The sequence below is a fragment of the Thalassophryne amazonica genome, chromosome 4 (genome assembly GCF_902500255.1).
Source record: "Thalassophryne amazonica chromosome 4, fThaAma1.1, whole genome shotgun sequence".
Lineage (NCBI taxonomy): Eukaryota > Metazoa > Chordata > Actinopteri > Batrachoidiformes > Batrachoididae > Thalassophryne > Thalassophryne amazonica.
Window position 1 is genome coordinate 52,338,066 of NC_047106.1, and position 24,842 is coordinate 52,362,907.

Genomic DNA, 24,842 nt, shown 5'->3' on the forward strand with positions numbered 1-24,842 from the left:
TTTTCCGCTCGTTTTTCTTTTTAAAGCAGCAATTCTCTCGAACAGCAGCTCCAAAATGCCGCGGTTTCTCTCTGGTACTTGCAGGAGGGAAAAAAAAACAAACAAAAAACGATAGGCTGTGGCTAGTCACATGGGCTGCAATGTGACCTTTCAAAATAAGAGTCTATACTTTTTTTTTAGCCATTTTAAAAAATACAATAAAAGCAAGATTAATTTACAAATTTTTAACCATGTAATGTATTAACCCAAATTAAGTACTAATAATGTCTTTGTAATGTATATCTTACGGTTATTTTTATTGACATGGGCTTTGTATACATATTGCCCGTTTGACTGCCTTATTAAGGTGCACAACCACTCCAAATAAGCTCAAATTGATATTGACTTGCTAAATTAGACTCTGGTTAAGATTATGGACTAAAAAAAATAATAAAAAAATCAACACGTTTATAGTCCATATATCTCTGTGCATATCCCCCCCCCCCCCCCCCAAAAAAAAACTGCAGCAGTTAAACATGCAAAAAGAACAAAAGGTTTACACTGAGTGGACAGTGAAATTTACATCTTTTACCTTATCAATGAAATTTCTTATAGAACAGTCATTTTGTTGCAGATCAGAACATGCTGAAACTTTCTGTAAGGTAACCCCAAAATATTTCTGTTTGTCTTTTTGTTGTTACTAACTTGCCTCTTTAAAAAGTTGTTGAAGTTTGTTTGTGTTTGTAAAGCTTTCCTCTTTTCAAACTTCCTTTCTGGGTTCAGTTGTTTGTAAAGAAGTTAAATATTGTTATCTTAGCTTAATAGCCTTGCATTTGTGTAAAAAGTGTACGTGGCCTAGTGGCTATTAAAGTATAACAGAATTTCTCACATAATTTTTAGGAGCGGAGCCCAGCTATAGCCCACATATTGCCCAGTGGGCAATATGTGGGCTATAGCTGTAGTTGAGCCCATCTACTGCCCATGTGGGGCAGTTTTGTTGTGCCCAACAAAAAAAAAGCCCACTCTGAGCCCATGCCCAGCCGAAGCCCAACCTGCCCAAGTGAGACCCATGTGGGCCCCAACAGGATGTTTGCAGGGCTTGTACTTTCTCCATCCCTGGTGAGAATTTGCATTTTTGTCCACCTGTTATGAGCCACGCCGCCACCATGCCTGACAAATACTGGCGGAAATGGATTCATTGACCATAAAAACCTGTGGACAGACACCAGAAGTGTGGCCGTAGTCCTTCTAGAATAGGAGATATAACACTTTGAAGTTTAGGGGACCGTGCCCAACAGCCATCTTGGATTTGCACAATGGAAACGCCTGACTATGATTTTTAAGCCACTAATTGTTATTTCCTTCCTCAAAACTCACCAAATGATGCCAAAAAACCCCAGATCTTTAGACAAGTCCCTACCACTTAGGACCAACTTTATGTATCTTGGCAGCCATCTTGGATTCTGGACAAATTTCAAGATGGCACAAAATCTTATTTTGATTAGTATGGTCCGAAGGAGCGGAATCTGTTGAGAAAACCTTGACAGGAAAAAATGGCAGTTTTTACCTGGCTCGGCTCAGCTGTCTAATAACACGCCCTGACCACCGGACATACACTACCAGGGGCGACGTTTAGCTAAACATGACGCAGCTTGTTTTGTTGGCAAATGATGATTTGAAGGAGCTAATTGATGGCGCTAACTCTTCTCACACCCAAAAAAATGTTGACTGAGAAAAATTGACTCCTATTTAAAGTTTGTGTTGGACTGTTGACATCAAAGCATCAGAGATGAACACCAAAATCATGCAAGTCCCTTTTCTGTTGTTTATAACTTCATAAAATATCAAATGAAAAGGCTGTATTTGGGCTGTTTATATAACAAAAAAGCGTTTTTTTCTTTCAATGGAATGACTATTTCATGAGGTGAAAGATGGTATGTTCCATCTTTCACCTCATGAAATATTTGTACCATTGAACTCATAAAACATTATTTGTATAATGTCCATTAGGGGGCAATAGTCTTATATTAGTAGAAAAACCCTCTGTTGCAGCAGCAGCCTTTATACAAAGAAAAACAAACATCTGAAAATGACCTTTATTCTGTGATTGCAGATCTTCCAATCCTTCACATTAAAATAATTTTCCTGTACAATACAGTGAAAAAATATGTTCACTCAGACTGCAGGGCAGTTCAGAAAGAGTACAATCGTCAATAGTTTCACATAAGGAGTGCGTACAGTAAGTGACGTGTTTCGAACACTGAAGGCCACCGACAAACTTGACAGAATTCATGTCACATTTCTGTTTGAAAACACGCACGTACAATCACATAAGCATATAAAATATGGCAAGTCATTTTAATATTACGGGGACATTAACATCATAGACACCTAAAATTCATTGGACTAGTCAAAATTCTAATTTTGAGGCATCTGCAAGTTCATTTTAACTAAAGTTTAATAGTGTACAGTATAATTATATAATGCCCTATTATATGAATAGACATTCCATTTTTAAATGTAAATCAAGGACATCTCCATGTGAAATGTCGTCAAAATTCTAATTCAAGCTCTTTTTACTACCAATTTCTGCAAATCATACTGGGTGTCAAAATTGTGTTTAAGATACCAGAAAAAAGGGGGTCTGGATTTTTTTTTTTTTAAAGGTGAGCAATCACAAAAATCAGTAACTAGGAATTTTATGAAGGCATAACTTTTGAGTTATCTTCCACTTATTCTGACAAGACAAACTAAGATTTCTGACATACACGCAAGGTCACAATGCTAACTAAGCAATTATCATACTAGCTGCCATTAACTGTGTTGCTAAATTCATGGCTGACAGCTAATATGGCAGCGCAGTCTCATTTGAACCCTGCGTGATATCGCGGGTTTTGACCATTGATGGGGACAGCTGCTCCCATTGTGAAATATATACACAGCATAACTTCACATGGGAAAAAGGTGTACTGGTTTGTTTTCAGCTGCAATCACCTAAGCATTCGCGAAAAGTGCAGTTTTTCAGTTCCCAATGGAGAAGGGAAGACGTTTGTGTTAGCCTACACAGCTAACCAGAGCAGCTATGTTCTCTCGCCTGCACAATCACCCAGACACTTTTGAGCTCCAGGTCATAAACAAACCACATGTCCACTTTCTGCCACATCGCCGCTTTTTTTTTCTTCCATATTCTCACTTTGTTTGCGTGTAATTTGCCCAAAATTTCAGAGAAAGTGTCATGTTTCTCTCCCTGGAAGTACAGAAATGACGTCATGTGCATCATATTTGATCCCTTTGGTGCCCACCTTCAAATGAGACTGCGCTGCCCAATAAATATGAAAACTTAATAGTTATTTGTAGCGATGAGCTCACTTCACCTCCAATTCACTCATTACAAGACTTTTTGGTTGTGTTTTCACAATACTGTAATTTGATTAGTTGTAATTCTAATCCTGATAACTGGAACATTTTTAGTTGTTTAAATGTTTTATTTGAGTCAGACTTTAGTTAGAGCCTTCTGAAATGATCTTTCAGGATATGTGGCAAGTCAAATAGTTGTGACGTGATGACAGATGAATCAAAATATTTATTGGCCTTACACTATTTAATAATCAAATTGTGAATACGTTTACAACTGTTACAGTGATAGCCATGGCCTTATGAAACATTTAGTGGATTTTTTTGAACCAGAGATGTATTATAAAAAAAAAAAAAAAAAAAAAAAAAAAAAAAAACACACACACATTGAAGCTTTTTTAAAGACACTGCCATCTAGTGGGCACAGAAAAAAGAGCAAACACTTAATGAGGCCTCATTTGGCCATCACGAGTGATAGTGCAATTTTTTTAGATATCTAAGATGCAATTACAATCAATTATACATCAAAATGGCTTGCCATACAAATTCAAAAATGCCTTGTTGAATTGCAGGCAAAATGCAAAGCAGACTGTATAAAACAAGTTAATTCTGCAGAGGTATAACATCATCAATGATAAGTAAACATCAATTACAACAGTTATATCAACAGCAGCGAGAAGACAAGTTTCAGCATCAACAGAGCTTGACCCAACTTCTGCTTGGCACATTAGTGTCCATACTGGTAGAGGGAGGGACATCCAACTGCTGCCCTTTCTTTACTGCCTGCAAGTGGATGAAACTCACTCACTATCCAGCCTGGTAAACAGGCTGCTGGCTGTGCTTATTCAGGACGGAAAAAAAAAATAAGGCAGAGGAGACGAGCTGCTTTGATGACAGAAGATCTGGCACCTCTAGAAGACATAGATTTTGTCTCTCTGGACAGTGTCAAGGTCATCGTCCATGGTCAGGAGGACCTAAAGCAAAGATGACAGGTTGGTGCACACAGAAAGGTGTAAAATCTTATGTTTGCTTGACTAGTGAGAGCTTACAACCGAATTAAAAAAAATGCACAGGAATTCCTGCAGATGTAGCCCAAGCCTTTTTGACCCCATGACCTCTGTCCCCAAAACCATGTACTACTGTCAATATATACTGTGAAGCTGATACACCCATGATTAATTTGGTCAGTTGTAGCTGTGTGGGCAGACATATGAGGTCTGTTAGAAAAGTATCCGACCTATTTATTTTTTTCAAAAACCTGATGTTGTGTGGGCCGCCAGAAGAGGAGGTACTGCTGGCCCACCACCAGAGGGCGCCCTGCCTGAAGTGCGGGCTTCAGGCACGAGAGGGCGCTGCCGCCTACAGGAACAGCCGAGGTGACAGCTGTCACCCATCAACCATGGCGGCTGTCACTGATCATCTGCATCACACCAGGAATAAAAGCAGGAAGACACCTCCACCACATCGCAGAGATATCGACTTCAGTGAGAGGTAATATCCTCAGCCATTTGTGGTAATCTAATAATCTGTCTATTGTGAGTGTTTGCAGGAGTACCGGTCCTTAGTTTTGTGGAAGCTGAGTGAATGCAGGACGGCACTCTTTTCCTCTGAGGGATCACTGCATATACATATTGAGTGAGAGGTGGAGGTGGAATTCCCACCATTATTATTACAGGGTGTACACACACCCACACTTGACTGTCTTTGTTTTCCGCCAGCAGTACCAGATCCGACACGCTGAGACGGTGGCTACCTGGGGACTTCGGGACTTGGCGACTCCAGTATCCCTCGGGTTCGGTGGCGGTGGAAATCGTGTGGTTCCGGTTCGTCTCCAGACGGGCGTCTCCTATCGTCGAGCCTGCCCACACGACACCTTTATTGATTGACTTGTACCCATTCTGTAATCTGCTGTGTTTGGTTGTGGCATTCACAACAGTAAAGTGTTCTAATTTAACTCCTTCTATTGTCCGTTCATTTACGCCCCCTGTTGTGGGTCCGTGTCACTACACTTTCCCAACAGGATATCTCGGCCAGCGTCATGGACTCCGAGGGGCGTCACCCGGCTGTTGAACGACCAATGGGAGAGCAGGGAGCGCAGGCGTCTGCAGGAGGCGTGATTGGTGAGCTGCAGCACATTCTCACCGCCTTTACGGCTCGGTTGGATCAAATGACCGAGCAAAACATCCTCCTGAACCGCAGGGTGGAGGCTCTCTCCGCGCAGGTGGCGGCGAGCGCTCAGGGCGCTGCTGCAGCTCCTCTTCCTGACGACCCTGTGCAGGATATGAATGTTCCAGTGGTGGTTCAACAACCCCTCCCACCATCCCCTGAAGCATACATAAGCCCTCCTGAGTCGTACGGAGGTTGTGTGGAGACGTGCGCGGACTTTCTCATGCAGTGTTCGCTCCGTCATGTACGCGTCAGACGCTAGTAAAATAGCTTATGTGATTACTCTGATTCGGGGAGAGGCACGCGCTTGGGCTACGGCGCTTTGGGAGCAAAATTCACGGCTCCTTCACACGTACACTGGGTTTGTGAGGGAGTTCAGAACAGTGTTTGATCACCCTAACAGGGGAGAGACCGCTTCAGAGACAGGGACGCCGGAGCGCAGCCGCTTATGCAGTCGACTTCCGCGAGGTCCGGCTGGAATAACGCTGCGCTCCGCGCCGCCTTCGTAAACGGACTGTCATCGGTCCTGAAGGAGCACCTGGTGGCCAAGGATGAACCGCGGGAATTAGATGGGCTTATCGATCTTGTTATACGGTTAGACAATCGCTTGGAAGAACGCCGTCGGGAACGAGACGAAGGGCGTGGCCGGGCGCACGCCGTCCCTGTTCCTTCCGGGTCCGAAAAAGGACCGCCCTTCCCACGCTCCCTGGCCTCTACGTCCCGTGGGGCGACAGCTCCCCCTGCTGACGAAGCTATGGACACGAGCAGGGCCACATTCAGACCACCGAATAGACAGAGGAGGCTTCCCCGCGGGGCGTGTTTTGTTTGCGGCTCAATTGAGCACCAATTGAGTAATTGCCCCGAACGGTTAAACACCAACGCCGCCCTAGAAACTGGGCTTAGGGTGGGCCAAGAAATTCACGTGGGACACACACACACATTTCCACACGGCTCCCAGTTACAATCCTTAGCGGGGATTTAACCCTTCAGGCCCCAGCACTGGTAGACACAGGGTCAGAAGGGAATCTGCTAGACAGCAGATGGGCCAGGGAGGTAGGGCTCCCTCTGGTGGCGCTTCCTTCACCATTGCAGGTGCGAGCACTAGATGGCACCCTACTCCCTTTAATCACACACAGGACACTACCAGTAACTCTGGTAGTGTCAGGGAATCATAGGGAGGAGATTGAGTTTTTTGTGACTCCTTCTACCTCCCGTGTGATTCTGGGGTTCCCCTGGATGCTAAAACACAATCCCCGGATTGATTGGCCGTCCGGGGTGGTGGTACAGAGGAGCGAGACCTGCCATCGGGTGTTTGGGATCCTCGGTTCCTCCCGGTTCCCAGGCTAAGGAGCAGGTCAAAGTTCCCCCCAATCTGTCGGCGGTGCCGGTTAAGTACCACAATCTTGCTGACGTTTTTAGCAAGGATCAGGCAATCACCCTTCCCCTGCACCGTCCGTACGATTGTGCCATCGATTTGTTGCCAGGCGTGGAGTTCCCGTCCAGCAAGCTGTACAACCTCTCCCGACCTGAGCGCGAATCGATGGAGACCTACATCCGGGACTCCTTAGCTGCCAGGCTGATCCGTAACTCCACCTCTCCGATGGGAGCAGGTTTCTTTTTTGTGGGCAAAAAAGATGGCGGTCTTCGTCCATGCATTGATTACCGGGGGCTGAACGAGATCACGGTTCGCAACCGATACCCGTTGCCTTTGTTGGATTCGGTGTTCACCCCCCTGCATGGAGCCAAAATATTCACAAAGTTGGATCTTAGGAACGCATACCACCTAGTTCGGGTCCAGAAGGGAGACGAATGGAAGACGGCATTCAACACCCCGTTAGGTCATTTTGAGTACCTGGTCATGCCGTTCGGCCTCACAAACGCCCCCGCGACGTTCCAAGCTTTGGTTAATGACGTCTTGCGGGACTTCCTGCACTGATTCGTCTTCGTATATCTGGACGATATACTCATCTTTTCTCCGGATCCTGAGACCCATGTACGGCATGTACGTCAGGCCCTGCAGCGGTTGTTGGAGAACCGGCTGTTTGTGAAGGTTCACCGCACGTCTTTGTCCTTCCTGGGGTTTATCATCTCCTCTAACTCCGTCGCCCCTGATCCGGCCAAGGTTGCGGCGGTGAGAGATTGGCCCCAACCAACAAGCCGTAGGAAGCTGCAACAGTTCCTCGGCTTCGCTAATTTCTATAGGAGGTTCATTAAGGGCTACAGTCAGGTAGTTAGCCCCCTGACAGCCCTGACCTCTCCAAAAGTCCCCTTCACCTGGTCGGATCGGTGCAAAGCCGCGTTCAAGGAGTTGAAACGACGGTTCTCTACTGCGCCAGTTTTGGTGCAGCCCGACCCTAGCCGCCAGTTCGTGGTTGAAGTGGACGCCTCTGACTCAGGGATAGGAGCCGTGCTATCCCAGAGGGAGAGACTGATAAGGTTCTTCACCCGTGTGCCTACTTTTCACGCAGGATGACCCGGCTGAACGGAACTATGACGTCGGCAATCGAGAACTCCTTGCGGTGAAAGAGGCTCTTGAGGAGTGGAGACACCTGTTGGAGGGAGCGTCTGTGCCGTTCACGGTTTTCACTGACCATCGGAACCTGGAGTATATCAGGACCGCCAAGCGACTGAACCCCAGGCAAGCCCGTTGGTCACTGTTTTTCGGCCGTTTTGACTTCCGGATCACCTACCACCCCGGGACCAAAAACCAGAGGTCGGATGCCCTGTCCCGGGTGCACGAACAAGAAGTCAAGACCGAGCTGTCGGATCCACCAGAACCCATCTTACCGGAGTCCACTATCGTGGCTACCCTAACCTGGGACGTGGAGAAGACCGTCCGGGAGGCCCTGGCACGGAGCCCGGATCCCGGAACAGGACCGAAAAACAGAGTGTACGTCCCACCAGAGGCCAGAGCTGCCGTCCTGGACTTCTGTCACGGGTCCAAACTCTCCTGCCACCCAGGGGTGCGTAGGACCGTGGCAGTGGTCCGGCAGCACTTCTGGTGGGCGTCCCTGGAGGCTGACGTCCGGGCTTACATCCAGGCCTGCACCACCTGTGCCAGGGGCAAGGCGGACCACCAGAAGGCACAGGGACTCCTGCAGCCACTTCCTGTGCCTCATCGCCCCTGGTCCCACATCGGTCTGGATTTCATCACGGGCCTCCCGCCGTCCCGGGGGCACACCACCATCCTCACGATAGTGGACCGGTTCTCCAAGGCGGCCCACTTCGTGGCCCTCCCGAAGCTCTGGTCCACCATGTCGTCCGGCTGCATGGGATACCTACAGACATCGTTTCGGATCGCGGTCCCCAGTTCTCCTCGCAGGTGTGGAGAAGTTTCTGCCGGGAACTGGAGGCCACCGTGAGCCTCTTGTCTGGGTATCACCCTCAGACTAACGGACAGGCCGAACGGGCCAATCAAGAGTTGGAGCAGGCCCTACGTTGTACTACCTCCGCACACCCGACTGCTTGGAGTGAACACCTGGCTTGGATCGAGTACGCGCATAACAGCCAAGTGTCCTCTGCCACCGGCCTCTCCCCGTTTGAGGTGTGTCTGGGGTACCAACCCCCTTTGTTTCCTGTGGTGGAGGGAGAGGTCGGTGTGCCCTTGGTCCAGGCCCACCTGCGGAGATGCCGTCGGGTGTGGCGCACCGCCCGTTCGGCCTTGTTGAGGGCCCGGACGAGGGCAAAAGCCCATGCAGACCGTCGACGGTCCCCGGCCCCCGCATACCAGCCTGGGCAGGAGGTATGGCTTTCAACCAAGGACATACCGCTCCAGGTTGAGTCACCGAAACTGAAAGACCGCTACATCGGACCGTTCACCATCCTCAAGGTCCTCAGTCCCACCGCAGTGAGGCTCCAACTCCCGGCCTCACTGCGGATCCATCCGGTCTTTCACGTCTCCAGGGTAAAACCACATCACACCTCACCACTCTGTGCACCCGGTCCGGTGCCGCCTCCTGCACGTATCATCGACGGGGAGCCAGCTTGGACAGTACGCCGGCTCTTGGACGTCCGTCGAATGGGCCGGGGCTTTCAGTATTTGGTGGACTGGGAAGGGTATGGACCCGAAGAACGCTCCTGGGTGAAGAGGCGCTTCATCCTGGACCCGGCCCTCCTGGCCGATTTCCACCGTCGCCACCCGAACAAGCCTGGTTGGGCGCCAGGAGGCGCCCGTTGAGGGGGGGGTCCTGTTGTGTGGGCCGCCAGAAGAGGAGGTACTGCTGGCCCACCACCAGAGGGCGCCCTGCCTGAAGTGCGGGCTTCAGGCACGAGAGGGCGCTGCCGCCTACAGGAACAGCCGAGGTGACAGCTGTCACCCATCAACCATGACAGCTGTCACCGATCATCTGCATCACACCAGGAATAAAAGCAGGAAGACACCTCCACCACATCGCCGAGATATCGACTTCAGTGAGAGGTAATATCCTCAGCCATTTGTGGTAATCTAATAATCTGTCTATTGTGAGTGTTTGCAGGAGTACCGGTCCTTAGTTTTGTGGAAGCTGAGTGAGTGCAGGACGGCACTCTTTTCCTCTGAGGGATCACTGCATACACATATTGAGTGAGAGGTGGAGGTGGAATTCCCACCATTATTGTTACAGGGTGTACACACACCCACACTTGACTGTCTTTGTTTTCCGCCAGCAGTACCAGATCCAACACGCTGAGACGGTGGCCACCTGGGGACTCGGACATGGCGGCTCCAGTATCCCTCGGGTTCGGTGGCGGTGGAATCGTGTGGTTTCCGGTTCGTCTCCAGACGGGCGTCCCTATCGTCGAGCCTGCCCACACGACACCTTTATTGATTGACTTGTATCCATTCTGTAATCTGCTGTGTTTGGTTGTGGCATTCACAACAGTAAAGTGTTCTAATTTAACTCCTTCTATTGTCCATTCATTTACGCCCCCTGTTGTGGGTCCGTGTCACTACACTTTCCCAACACCTGATGGATTTGAATCACGTGTGCTTGCATGAGCCAACCTTGAACCTTCGTGCGCATGCGTGAATTTTTTTCACGCCTGTCGAGTGCGTCATTTGCTTGTAAGCAGCCTTTGTGTGAGGATGGGTGTAGTCTCTCGTCTGATTTTCTTTGCAAGGGAAATGGCGGAACGACTGGAGCAGCGCGACTGCATCAAATTTTGCCAGAAACTGGGCAACAGCCAGGTGGAAACCATTCGGATTATTCAGACGGCTTTCGGTGACAATCCTCTGGGCATCACACAGATTAAGGAGCAGTACAACCGGTTTAAAGACGGCCGCACAATGGTGGAGAGCGAGCCACGCTCCGGTCGGCCATCAACACGCTGAAATGACCAGATCATTTCCAAAGTGAACGCTGTGGTGATGTGGGACCGTCGTGTGACTATCTGAGAAACTGCGTAAGAGGTGGACATCAGCACTTTTTCGGCATATTCCACATGCTGTGACATGCCCAGCTCTTCCACAATTTCTCGGATAATCACACGACTGAAAAGCCACCGAAAGCCGTCTGAATCTCCGAATGGTGGAAGAGGTGGCATCATTTTTCGGAGTCCAGCATGTCCTGTGAGACTTCAACACGGTGGCACTTTTGCTCCGTCAGCAGCTTCGTGCCGAAGCCATCGGCATGAATTTCGCTGCAACTCTTTTCATGGCCAAATCTTCTGTCACAGTGGAATGTGCCGAAAAAGTGCTTCCGCAATTTCTCGGATAGTCACACGACGGTCCCGCATCACCACAGCGTTCACTTTGGAAATGATCTGGTCATTTCAGCGTGTTGATGGCCGACCAGAGCGTGGCTCGCTCTCCACCGTTGTGCGGCCGTCTTTAAACCGGTTGTACCGCTCCTTAATCTGTGTGATGCCCAGAGGATCGTCACCGAAAGCTGTCTGAATAATCCGAATGGTTTCCACCTGGCTGTCGCCCAGTTTCTGGCAAAATCTGATGCAGTCGTGCTGCTCCAGTTGTTCCGCCATTTTCCTTGCAAAGACAATCCGACGAGAGACTCCACCCATCCTCACACAAAGGCTGCTTACAAGCAAATGATGCAATCGACAGGCGTGAAAAAATTCACGCATGCGCATGAAGGTTCAAGGTTGGCTCATGCAAGCACACGTGATTCAAATCCATCAGGTTTTTGAAAAAAATAAAAAGGTCGGATACTTTTCTAACAGACATAGTGCATCTGGAAAAGATTCACAACGCTTCACTTTGTCCATATTTTGTTATGGTACAGCCTTTTTAAAAAATGTATAAAATTCTTTAAAAACTCAAAATTTGCAGATGTCTGACACAGGATTGTCTTGAGGCACAAATCTGGGGAAGGGTACAGAAACATTTCTGCTGCTTTGAAGATCCCAATAAGCACAGTGGCCTCCAACATCCATAAATAGGATATGTTCATATCCACCAGGACTCTTCCTAGAGCTGGCCACCTGCCTAAAATGAGCAATCAGGGTAGAAGAACCTTAGTCAGGGAGGTGACAAAGAACCCGATGGTGTGTCTGTCAGAGCTCCAGCATTCCTCTATGAAGAGAGGGGAACCTTCCAGAAGGACAACCATCTCTGTGGCAATATATCAACCAGGCCCGTATGGTAGAATGGGCAGACAGAAACCACTCTTTAGTAAAAGGCACATGGCAGCCCCACCTGGAGTTTGCCAGAAGTAACCTGAAGGACTCTCAGACATGAGAAACAAAATTCTCTGGTCTGATGAGCCAAAGACTGAACATTGTGGAGTGAATGCCAGGTGTCATTTTTGGAGGAAACCAGCCACCATCCCTGCAGTGAAGCATGGTGGTGACAGCATCATGCTGTGGGGATGTTTTTCAGCAGCAAGAACTGGGAGACTACTCAGGATTGAGGGAACGATGAATGGAGCAATGCACACAGACATTCCAAAATTAATTTCATTCATTTTGGAATAAGGCTGGAACATAAAATGTGGGAAAAGTGAAGCACTTACGGATGCACTGTTCGGTACGGGACCTGTGGTTCGGTACATAGCTGTGCACGGGTCAGTTCGCATTGCGTGTGTTTACCATGATTTCTGGACTATAGAGCGCACCTGAATATTAGCCGCACCCACCAACTTTAAAAAGAAAAAAACAACTGTACATAAATAAGCCACACTTGTCTATATGCCGCGGGTCTCCACGTTGTAACATGAAACATTTACACAGAAAGATGTTAGAAAGATTTTTCAACTTTTAATTAAGTGAAATTTCCCATCGATGGGATATAAGGCTGAGAAGGGGTTTTAACTTATTACCAGGCAGTACTTTGCAATTATTTTATTTCATGTTTGTATAATGTTACAATAAACTGTTGGTTTAAACAACAAGCAAATTTAGGGTTTGCATTTTGTTCCCATACTGTACCAAAAATTAACCGAACCATGGTACATATCAAACCGTGATTTTTGTGTATCATTACACCCCTAATACACACACTTTATATATATATATATATATATATATATATATATATATATATATATATACACACACACGAGATGTGGCCAGGAGGAGTTGCATAGTGTTTTGAGGCTTCCTGAGCAAGGATGCCAAAATCTGTTCCTGCAGGGCACCGCTTTGCCTGTTTTCAGGACCTGATCTATTCACACCAGAATATTTAATTCTGCTGTTTCCCCGTTCATTCCTCTTTGTCTGAGCATGAGTTACTTAACTGTGGGTGAAAAAAACAAATATGTAGTTCAGTTACAGTATTTCCTTGATTAAACACCTGACCTTAAGTAAGGGCCTGCCTCCTCATTTAACCTCCGTGTCAAAAGTCTGCCAGGAAAAAATAAGCACCAGTCTTGTTTAAAGGTCGGATCACTTATGTTAGCAGCCAGACATCTCTGCCTGGCTGATTGTCTGTGTGAGCAGTTGCAGAGGTATCTTCTTTAAATTAGGCTTTGTGGACATTATTAGGTTCCAGTTGTGAAGAAAAAATTTTGTGCTGTATGAGCATTAAAAAGGATCATATTTTTTCCTAAGTCCACTGCAAAGTGGTTCCTTAAAATCCTAAGATGAAACAGTTGCCACGGTGTCAGCTGCAGAGGAACGATGGTTAGTGGTGCACTTGTATGGTTTTGATTTAGCACTGCATTGATTTCTCACCATCCCATTATAAGATATTGAGAACATCTAGCTAGACGCTACCTGACAGGTGTAAAGCAGTTGTCTTTGGTTCACCACACCCAGGGACATGTGTGAAACTTGAAAATTAAAGTTCAGGCAGCAAGCAGGATTTTGTTAATACTCGCCCACCTTGAATAAGAGCCTGCTTTGTTTTGGCACCAGTGTCACCGACCGAACGGTCCCCCCTAAAAATCGGTCCACCCTGTCTTTACTGCGTGCTTCATTAGCCGCGGTTCACCGATTATCGCCTCGTTTCTGCTTAAAACTGCACTCCGGTCATCATCCATCTCAGCGACAGATATCTGAAGCTTTTGTACAACAATCATTTCCACATAAATTCAGCATCATTTCATAATAAAAGACGGGGGAAGTGATCAGAGCGCCGTAGCTACACAAGCTGCTAGCTGATGCGTTCACTGCGTGTCAGCCATTTCAAAGAGTCACAGAGTATTGCCTTGTTTCTGCTTAAAATGGCCTTGTTTCTGCTTAAAACTAACTTTGGAATGATTTAAGAGGTTTTATCTTGTCATCTGATGGTTAATAATCCCATTAATCCATTTGATCACTTTGGGTGAATAGACTCCGTCTCAGACAAGCTGCTGAGCTCCGAAATGCCGCATGCGCAGTGAAGGCAGGGCAGACTGTTCGGTCTGCGACACCGGGTCTGCGCACGGTTCTGACAAAAATAAATGTCCTGGCTATTAATCTATTCTGTAGTATTCTACAGATGTAGATTCGGGCATCTCTCCTTTAGGGCTAGTTCAAAAGTAATGAAGCCAAAGTGTGACATAACCATCAAAATTTAAAAGTGGTCTTTTTTGTGAAATGTTATTTTATCTATGGTTATATATCAGAGTTTCAATATTTCTATTGGTCTCGGTTCAGTCATTGCTGGAAATTATCAGTGCAGATATACTATAATGAGCGAGAGCGTAACGCTTGCGACAACAGATGGAGGTATCTTCTTTAGTCTGCAGAAGCCTGAAACAAAGACATTCTGTCCATTAGTTCCTGGTATTATTGAACAAGCAATATAATTATTCTATTGAAGCACAGTAGCAGATACAGCTAAGGTTTTGACACAAATAAATAAAGGACTTATTCTCAGCGTTACGCTTGTGACAGTTTTAACTTGCTTTAGAAAGATGATGTTTTTTCTAGGAAATGACATTTCTACCTTTACAAAAATGTATTACTGTGTGTTAGTATGAAGCACAAACAAACTGACAAAATACAAGGTTATTTCTTTAACATTCAACTTGAAATAGTAATGCTAAATATCAATGTCACACAAAATTTATGAAAAAAAGTGCTATTTTTGGAGAAACTTTCGTGCATATCTCTGGAACCGTGTGGAATTTTTCCATGAAATTTTCAGTACCTGTCAAAGAGACTATAGGCAACTCAGATAAATCTGGATGGTGCTAAATAAAATAATGGCTTGTTCATGACAAATGCAATGCAAATCAGCAGTCAGGCTTCATTATTTTTGAACTAGGCCTTTAGAAAACACTGACAGGGTTCCCAGTGAGGAACTGTGGGATTATATAACTTTAATTATGCTCCGGTGTACTCGCTGCCTGCACAGAAACATCATACCAGGAAGGATCCAAACATGGCAATGGAGGAGAGGAATGCCAAATGTCATGGTCGTCAAAGAATGACAGCAGAATACAGTCCCTGTTGTGCTCACGAGACTCAGCTGGAGTTTTCTGTGTTAGGAAAGACACGTGCATCCTGTGAGAATGAATTTAAGATGAAAAGTGGAAAATAAAAACTAATCATTTTCTAAGCATTACTGGATGATACTGACCTGCCAGGTGCTGAGACCCTGGAAGAAAAAATAAAGTGCAAATCCCCACACCACAGCTGTGAAGATGATACACACCAGTGCCAGACACTGGATCCGTTCACCACTCCGCAGCTAAACACACACAAACGAAAAATCACATGGTACACACATTTCTCAAATATAGTTGCTCAGTTTTTTTTTTCCTGACTTTATTCAAATTAATCACTTAAAATCATGCACATTAGGGTCCGCTCCTTTCTCTACCCCTGACTAAGGCAGCATCTCTACATCTGGAGTTGGTCAATTGGTGCCAGACTGTGGTTGCCCACTGCTCCTAGTGGTTAGACTGTGACAAACTAATGAGGACAGACTAAATGCAGAAGGAAAATTTCACTGTGTGCATCCATGTATATACAATGACAATAACAGCCCTTGTTCTTAAGCTGGACCGCTCGGTAACAGTAAGCAAATTCTTTGTCTCTTCATTTTCTTTCAGTCAGGTACTTAAGTATTTGGACAGTGACCCTTAAAAAAAAACAAAAAAAACAACACACTTTAATTTCTGTACACCACAACAGACTTAAAATGAAACAATCCAGGGCCCGGTTTCATAAAGCAGTCTAATCTTTCAGTCTACTAAACTTACTAAGTTGACTACGGTTAGTCGGCCAACATTATCCATCTAATCACCGTTTCACATCGATGGCTCAACTTGTAGATTAGCCATTTTACGTTAGTCAATAGTTTTCACTGGCATAACAGTCTCGCGAGTGCCACTGCCATTCTACGGCTCCAATGCAGGACAGTTTGTTTACTTCCGGCTTGGGTGTTGTCATGAACTATCCAGCCTTTGTTTCGTTAACTGGCTTTATTAACATTTACAGACGCATACAAATGCAGAATTACATACTTAGCACTTAACCTCGCAGTTTTGCTCTACAGTTTCTTCTTCTACACTTCTGTCAAGTCTTTTTGTGCACACAACGCTGCTCAGTGTAACAGCTAATGTGGCTAATGTGAGAACTGCCACAAAGACATCTCACATAACGGTTGTCTGCTACAACCATAGTTAAAAGCGGAGGAAGCTCTCCTTTTGGAGGAATACGAGTGATGTAGGGGTGCTCATGAGTGTTCCATCAAGTGGTGGTACATGATAGCTGCCATTTTTTTTTTGAGGTAAGACACTGAAGTTTTATCCACTATAATAAGATTAAACTCCTCTGGACCAGGCTAAAAACATTAGTCGGGTAGTGCAAACTTTAGCTAACTATGCGCTTTGTGCAACGACGAACGTCAAAAAATTAGTCAACTAAGTGAGTTTAAGGTTAGGTTAAACTTTATTGTCCCCACAGGGGAAATTTGTCTTGGGCTCACAGTGTTGTTTAACACATAAACAACATTCACAACATTTAACATCCGAACACACAGACAACATTACAACAGTCAGCTGGTCTGCACAATTTCAACAAAAGGAATATGACCATGTCATGATATTGCACAATCCCAAGTAAAGTGCATTTGCAAATAAAGTGACTTCAGTATATTGCACATGCCCAATAAATAACATAATTACAATTCAACAATTAAAAAAAACCACATTCCTACTGTCTTGTCTTATTTAACAAAACCACTGACATGGGAACAAAAGAGAGTTTAAACCTATTATTGCGGTGCTTGATCGCTCGATAGCGCCTCCCAGAAGGTGGCAGAGTGTATTCACTGTGCAGTGGAAGGGAGGGTTCTCTGGTTATGGCTTTGGCTTGTGCCAGGACACAGGTTTCAAAAATTGTCTGGAGAGAAGGAAACTCCTCCTGTCCTATGATTTTCATTGCATTTTTTACAAGCTGTCCTATTTTGGTTTTACCCTGCACTATGAGTGAGCCAAACCAGGCCACTATTCCATACCTAATGAGGCTCTCCAGCACCACCTTATAAAACAAACCATGATTCGGGTGCTCACACCAAACAGTCTCAGTCTTCTGAGAAGTGGAGTCTTTGGGAAAATTTCTTACATAAGAAATCCACATGCACATTCCACCTCAGAAGATTATCCACATAGACGCCCAGATATTTCACTGACTCCACCTGAACTATCTCCCTGTCTCCGATGATTACTGGATCATGGGACAGGAGTCTTTTTGGAATCAAATACCATTTCTTTGGTTTTTAACCCCATTTAGAGTCAAGTGGTGCTCCTCACACCAAGACTGAAAGGAGTCGATTTCATCAAAATAAACTGATGGACTTTCACCAACTGAAAGTAAGCTCACAATAATTGTGTCGTCTGAGAATTTCAAGATTTTATTACTTGGATTTATGCTCCTACAGCCATTGGTGTATAGGGTGAAAAGAATAGGCGAGCTTACAGTTAGTTTAATCGACTAAACAAGATTAGACTGCTTCATGAAACTGGGCCCAGATATGCTTGTAGTGTGAACTTTCATCTTTAAATCAAGGGGTTTCATAAAAATATCACAACAAACATTTAGTAACAGCTATGATTATACACAAGCTGTGTACAGACCCAGACTTGACTATCACCATACAATCACTTCATTTTATTATGTTTAACACCAAAGTGGGCAAATGAAGTGAAAAAGTTGGTGATGTAATGAAGCCCCATTTAGTCTTCCTTTTAATTCAGACTCAGAGCAATGCTCCAAAACATGGGTGTTTCTGGAACAGTGTTTGGAGTTTGCCGTCACTAATATGCAGTAGAGACAACAAGTTTTGTTATCATTCCAAACCACACCTTCTATTTTTTTAAGAATTCTGGTTTTACATTTGCATTCAGTTGTATATTTTGTCCCATATTTGCCCATGTAGAGGACAACATGTTCATTCCTGTGGTTAATTTATGTTGTTAGCTGATACTAACATGACGGCGGGTGCTGTGGGTGGAGTGCATCAACAAGCACATGACATGCCCAAAGTTCAGCAGGCAGGGCAGAATAACTGTATGTACAACCTCAGCTGTTTGTAAATTTCCGTAATCCATATATATAGGAGCCCTACACTGTTACAGGCACAGGGAGTAGTCCCTTGGGCTCATTCCCACAGGCTTAGAAAATAAAACACACAGGCTCCCAAGGAACAAGAGTTGAAATTGGCTTTGTATACAAAACACACACCTTCATAATGATATAGAAGGCAAAGTAAAGCAGCAAGTTGCAGATGGCAATGGCCAGCAGGTAGGAGGCAAAGTCGTTGGGTCTCTCTATGAGACCGTAAGCAGCCCTACAAAAAAAACATGGTGACAGACAACTTTATTTTGCCACCTGTACTTGGTGACAGACAACTTTATTTTGCCACCTGTACTTAGTAACACTTTAAAAAGAAACCATACTATGTTTACTTACAGAGACCAGTTGACAATGTTACCCATTACAAGCAGCACCATCCGGTCCTAAGAGATGGACGGGGAAAAAAGACTTATAAATGTGCAAGTTTAATATGTCACTCATTATGGTGTGGACCAGGTGACTATGTACAAATTCATACTACACGCCTCAGTACTCAACATAGTTAGAAAATGTGTTTACAGTATCATATGCTCTTGAAAATCAGATTTGACATTTAACAATGACTAATTGGATAAATTTATATTTTGACTTTTACTTTGAGAATTTTTACATAAATGTGGAGGAACTGATGTCACATCCTACTTCATTCTCTTAAAAGTGCTTTAAAAGGCTCCAAGAGGAAACTGTTTAATCAGTAATGTTTTTTTTTCCCCAATGGAAGTTGGCACCACTAATAACATAGTAACATTCAGGTGTTACAAATAAAACTGTATTTTGAAAAGAGCACACACGATTGTGAAAGTGGTTGGATAAACCAACTCAAAGACCACTCATTGCAAACAAGGTATAAATACATTTGCAGTACTTCAGTGTACTCATGTATTCTTTTCTGCTTATTACTCACAATGTACATTGGTCCACTGCATTGTCTAATGCAGTCTGTGTAGATGACATATATTATCCTGCGTAGAATCCCGGAGTCTGAGACAAAGCATACAGATATGAAAATCATAATGTGCGAATATAAGTCAATGGAAAAAAAAAAAAGGAACCAACATCTTCAAATCCATTACAAAAAATCTAACTTCTCTGGACTTGTGTTATAACATGTTAAACTATCGCTTTACTTTCACAAATAACATTAGTGTAATGTACCATTTTATTCCATAAATTAGACAAAATTCCCTAATACTGATTTTACATTTTCAATGTTCTGGAACAGTGATTCCCAAAGTGTGGGCCAAGATACTGCAGGAGAGGGTTCATTTTGTGTGTGTATAAATTATTTGGGTGTAACAATTAACTGGCATGAATCAAAAAGCAATTTTAAAATAATAGATACGACTCCTTAATCCATGGACCGTAAATGTGCTATGAACCTTTCGATGGCTTGATTTTAACGTTATGCATTAGTTCAGTTATTCTGGTTTTGCTACATCTGCATATTCTGTCAAGGTTCAACGCGTGATGCAAGGCTCTCATGAGACTGATCACTGGAAGATTAACTTCGTGAGGTAAACCAAAATTAACATGTCTGATAGTGGTGGATAAAAGCATGGATGATTAGGAGAAAAAAAAGATAGCAATGTGATTCATCTATAATATTCAAGACAGCAAAAGTTACTCCTCAGAGCTTGGCTCTCCACGTTTCGGTGGCGCATTGTGCGCAATCCAGGAATGAACTGAAGCCAATGTAAAAAGCAAGTAAATCTACAGGTCTAAAGCATGTAAACCACCTCAAAAACAAAACAATTCTAAAATGGAATAACCATATCAACACCTCTTACCACCACCACCACCTGTTAATATATATTACTAAACATATTACCTGAAAAAAAAAAAAGAAAAAAAAAAAAGCTGTAACCCAAAATTACCCCCCAACACCACCTGCACAAAACTTTTGAATTCTAGAAGCTCTGAAATGCAATCTGGGACTATTCCAGACAATAAACTGCAGTGAGTGCAGCATCCATTTTGGTCGAGAAAAAAAAAAAAAACAACTTTCCTTATTCAAATTCATTCCAGTAGTAATTCTGCTCTTACTAGGATGCAGCAGTTTTCTAGCTTGGCAGATAGTTCTGGAGGAAATCACTGAAATTAAAATTGAAAATATGGTTTGACAAATTGTCATTTAAACTTAAATAAAACAGGGATGAAGTGGAGGTGTAAGAGTCACTAGGTGTTCACAGAAAACATTTATTTCTATATTTATTTATTTTCATTGTTAGTTGGTTTTACATTTTCTGTTGTGTTATTTTTCTCAGGTTCTTTGTCTCTTTCTCTAAAACTGTATTGTAGCATTATTAATCTCTAAAAACTGTATTGTAGCATTATTAGTATTATTACTACTATTATTGTTGTTGCTACAGTCACTTGCCCAGTTACGGATCATTGCCAGTTCTGGATCACTGCTGTAGTATTTGCGCCACCATTTCTAGTAATCAGCGCGAATAAGCTAGTACTTGGTGCCAATGGAAAGACTGATGTTTTGTCTACAAATGACCACCAAGCTCGACCAGAATCCAGCCATCCTTGTGATCAGCAGAGGAATCAAAACCATCTGGTGTCTGCGGTGTGCACGCTTTTTTCTCACTCACTCATTCCTGCAAGTTTGAAAGTAACCAATCTCTAAGACGTAGCAAAGGTGAGTTAGCCATTTGGTTGTTTTTGGTTAAGTGGGAAAATACTTATTTACTTGGGTAGAAAATGTCAGTGTGTTATGTCTTGCTGTTTAATTGCTGCACACATTTATCTCTGACGCGGAAAATTTGCCTGTTGTGGATCACTGAAGCAGCAGCCTCGTATCAGTACTTGTGAGCCATGTGTACTTTGGGGGTCATCTCAACATCACGAATGGGCATGAATGTGGGGGGCTTTACTTTCTAATTCAGGAGAAATCTCACCTCCACACTTCATTTTTTTGCTCGTAAAACGTATAACAGTGCCTTTCGAAACTAAGTAAATTCTCATTTAATAAGTATAATTTATATCATTTGTGTTCAAAACACATTCTCGGGCAGAGTGTGTATCATTCTGCATTAGAAGGGCTCCAGCCAGATGCCAGGAATGTCCCCAAAGTGACACAGAGTGTCGTGATCCAGAACCAGGCAAAGTGATCCATTTCCGGCAAATATTTGCACCACAATAATGTAGCTTCACACTTTAAGTAGAAGGGCTACACCATCCAGACTTTTTTCAGCTAGATAACATCCAAATACCCAATACAACAATATGCAATTAAAGGACATTCAGTTGCATTATGGCTCCGTATAGCGGGACTTTAAAAAAGGTGATCTGGAACTGGGCAACTGTCTGTATTATTATTATTAATATCTAAACAAAAATTATTTTAAAAAAATATTACAATTTGTAATATATTTGACTCTTTTACGACAACAAATGCTTAGCCATTAACTATTATACAGAAAACAAATGGACACAAACGTACTGAGATGTGAACACATTAATGCTAACTTTAACATTGAAAATGCCATAGACATGCTAACGCATTAGCATCAGTGCCATTTTTAAGTTACAAAATACATCAACTGTTTCAGAAACCATAACAGGTCAGTCTAACATAAAAAAGGTAAATATTACTCACAGACATGTGCTCTTTGGGGTTTTAGCGGGGACAAATTGAGATAAAGCGAAATTAAACCAACGAAGCAACGGGTTCGGATCAATGCTTCATTGCTTCAAGCTTCAAAGAAGAGTCGCGCTGCAGAAAACGGTTGATTACAGACCCTGCATGGGTTCTGTAATCAATGTAGAGACATGATCATTTTCCCGACAAACATCCCCAAAAACAACGACCCACTCTGAAGGACCGATAAGGGGACCGTTAAGCAAAAAGGCTATTAACTATCGGTGGAATCGAATAATTTCTTAATGATACCGAAGAGAACCAGGTTTCGATACCCAACCTTACTAAGCATTACATTTATCATACAACAATACGAAAAAAATATCACAGAATTTACTTGTTTAAATGATATCAGCATTAAATTATTGCCATACCTATATTTATCTTGTGTAATACTGGAAGTAAACGATGAGAAACTGACGAGGTAGAAATTTTGTTGACCGATTGCTGAGATTTGGCACAGGAAGCAGGTAGGAAATTGTCTAGAACATCGAGACGTTGCGCATTTACTGCCTTCACAATCGCGTTCTTTCAGACACCAAGAATTTACAAAAAGACGGAAAACCGTCCAAAGACGGCAAATAAGCGCCCTTGTAAAAGCACCCGTCTGAAGTTAATGCTCAGTTTACTATTTGTTCATATTGTCATACTGGTTAAGAACGGGAAAGTTATGTTTTGTTTTGTTTTAAGGACTTGTGCCTTTGTTTAAAGCTGAGAGCAGTCAAACAAAATGTTATGTGTATGAATAATGACAATAAAGAATTCTGATTCTTATGCTATTTATGCCACCAATAGTTGCTTCTTCTTCTGGACTCCTTCTATGCTGCACTTTCTGCTGTTGTATGTGATGCTGCCCTCAAGGAGACTGTGCGGGAAGACACTGAAGATGGGAGAATTTAAAATAAAAATAAAAGCACATTTCTAAGAAAAGTAAGGTGTGGGATTTGGAGAGGATGTTCATGAAGATGGCAGCAGTGCTGATTATGTTCTGAGCACTAACTGTGATGGGATGTTGCAGGTGGGCATCAGTTTTTTTTTTTAGTGTTGAATTGAAGCATGAGGCAAGTTTGGGCCGCTCGTAAATGGACCCACGTGCATTGGTGGACCCAAACACCAACTTTTTTTAACTAGAAGTTTGCTCAAAGCAATGGGACTTGTTGTCAAGACATTTCATCACTCATCCAATATTTGCGAGGTCAGAAAAAAACAAAACGTTTTCTGGCTAGTAGGCAGCACCAGAAGGGATGGTTGTGAAGCAGCTGTATGGGAGGGCAAAAGGTTTGAACCCACCAAAGAAGCATCGGAGGTACCTACTTACTTCACAAAATTCCACATGCTGAGATGCACTCTGCCAGAGTTTCTGATCAACATAAAGTTAGAAATTACACCAAAAGCGATATGAAACATTATTACTACTTCTTCGACCCTCATCATGTTTGGTGTTGCCAGAAACTTTCAAGATGGCCAGCAGTGGCATCTGGTGGATATTCCGTAGTCGTGTCCATAAAAATCATAGAGGGATATGCTTTCCAAACTTAATACCCATTACTACGAGGTCTGTCCGTAAACTATAGGTCCTTTTATTTTTTGCAAAAACCATATGGATTTGAATCCCGTGTGATTGCATCAGCCAAGGTTGAACCCTCGTGCGCATGCGTGAGTTTCCCCACGCCTGTCGGTGACGTCATTCGCCTGTGGGCACAGCTTGGGAGGAGCGCTCCACCCCCCTCGTCGGATTTTTTTGTTGTGAGAAAATGGCCGAAGGCGTGGAGCAGCGTTACTGCATTAAATTCTGCCAGAAACTTGGCGACAGCAGGCAGGCAGAAACTATTCGAAAAATCCAAACAGCTTTCGGAGATGAAGCCATGAGCAGCACACGGATTAAGGAGTGGTACAACCGGTTTAAAGACGGGCGCGTAACGGTGGAGAGCGAGCCGCGCTCCGGTCGGCCATCAACGAGCCGAAATGACGAGATCGTTTCCAAAGTGCACGCTGTGGTTATGCGGGATCGTCGCTTGACTGTCCGAGAAATTGCTGAGGAAGTGGACATTGGCAAGACTTCGGCACATTCCATCATAATGGACGATTTGGGCATGAAACGAGTGGCGGCGAAGTTCGTGCCGAGGTTGCTGACGGCGGAGCAAAAGCACCTCCATGTGGAAGTCTCACAGGACATGCTGGACTCCATTGACATTGATCCCAGCTTTATGGACACCATAATCACCGGAGATGAGTCCTGGGTGTACGGGTATGACCCGGAAACCAAATTTCAGTCGTCACAGTGGAAGCATTCCACATCGCCAAGACCGAAGAAGGCGCGCCAAGTGCGCAGCAACATCAAGGTAATGCTGACTGTTTTTTTTTACTCCCGTGGTGTGGTACACCATGAGTACGCACCACAGGGTCAAACAGTAACAAAGGAGTATTACAGGGATGTCCTCCGTCGTCTACGTGATAGTGTGCGGCGCAAGAGACCGGAGTTGTGGGCCGGAGGAAATTGGCGCCTCCACCACGACAACGCGCCAGCTCATTCCTCTCATTTAATTCAGACTTATTTGACCAAAAACCAGACTCCGGTGGTTCAACAGGCGCCTTACTCCCCTGACATGGCCCCTTGTGACTTTTGGCTCTTCCCAAAACTTAAAATACCATTAAAAGGAACCCGATTTGAGCCAAGAGAGGACATTATGGCTGCGACGACGGCGGAGCTGCGCGCCATCCCGAAAAAGGCATTTTTGGAATGCTTCCAACAGTGGCG

General features: G+C 44.2%; 1 protein-coding gene across 1 annotated transcript; it reads right to left on the bottom strand.

Moving 5' to 3' along the window:
* Window positions 1-3,950: 3,950 nt before the first annotated feature.
* On the bottom strand, window positions 3,951-19,443 carry LOC117508233 (SID1 transmembrane family member 2-like). The gene is made up of 6 exons (XM_034167903.1): window positions 19,343-19,443; window positions 18,775-18,821; window positions 18,547-18,652; window positions 15,437-15,547; window positions 15,223-15,335; window positions 3,951-4,307 (listed from the first exon to the last, which is right to left on the bottom strand). Exons 1-6 carry the CDS (start codon window positions 19,349-19,351, stop codon window positions 4,298-4,300), a joined length of 396 nt encoding a protein of 131 aa, XP_034023794.1. The 5' UTR covers window positions 19,352-19,443; the 3' UTR covers window positions 3,951-4,297.
* Window positions 19,444-24,842: the final 5,399 nt, after the last annotated feature.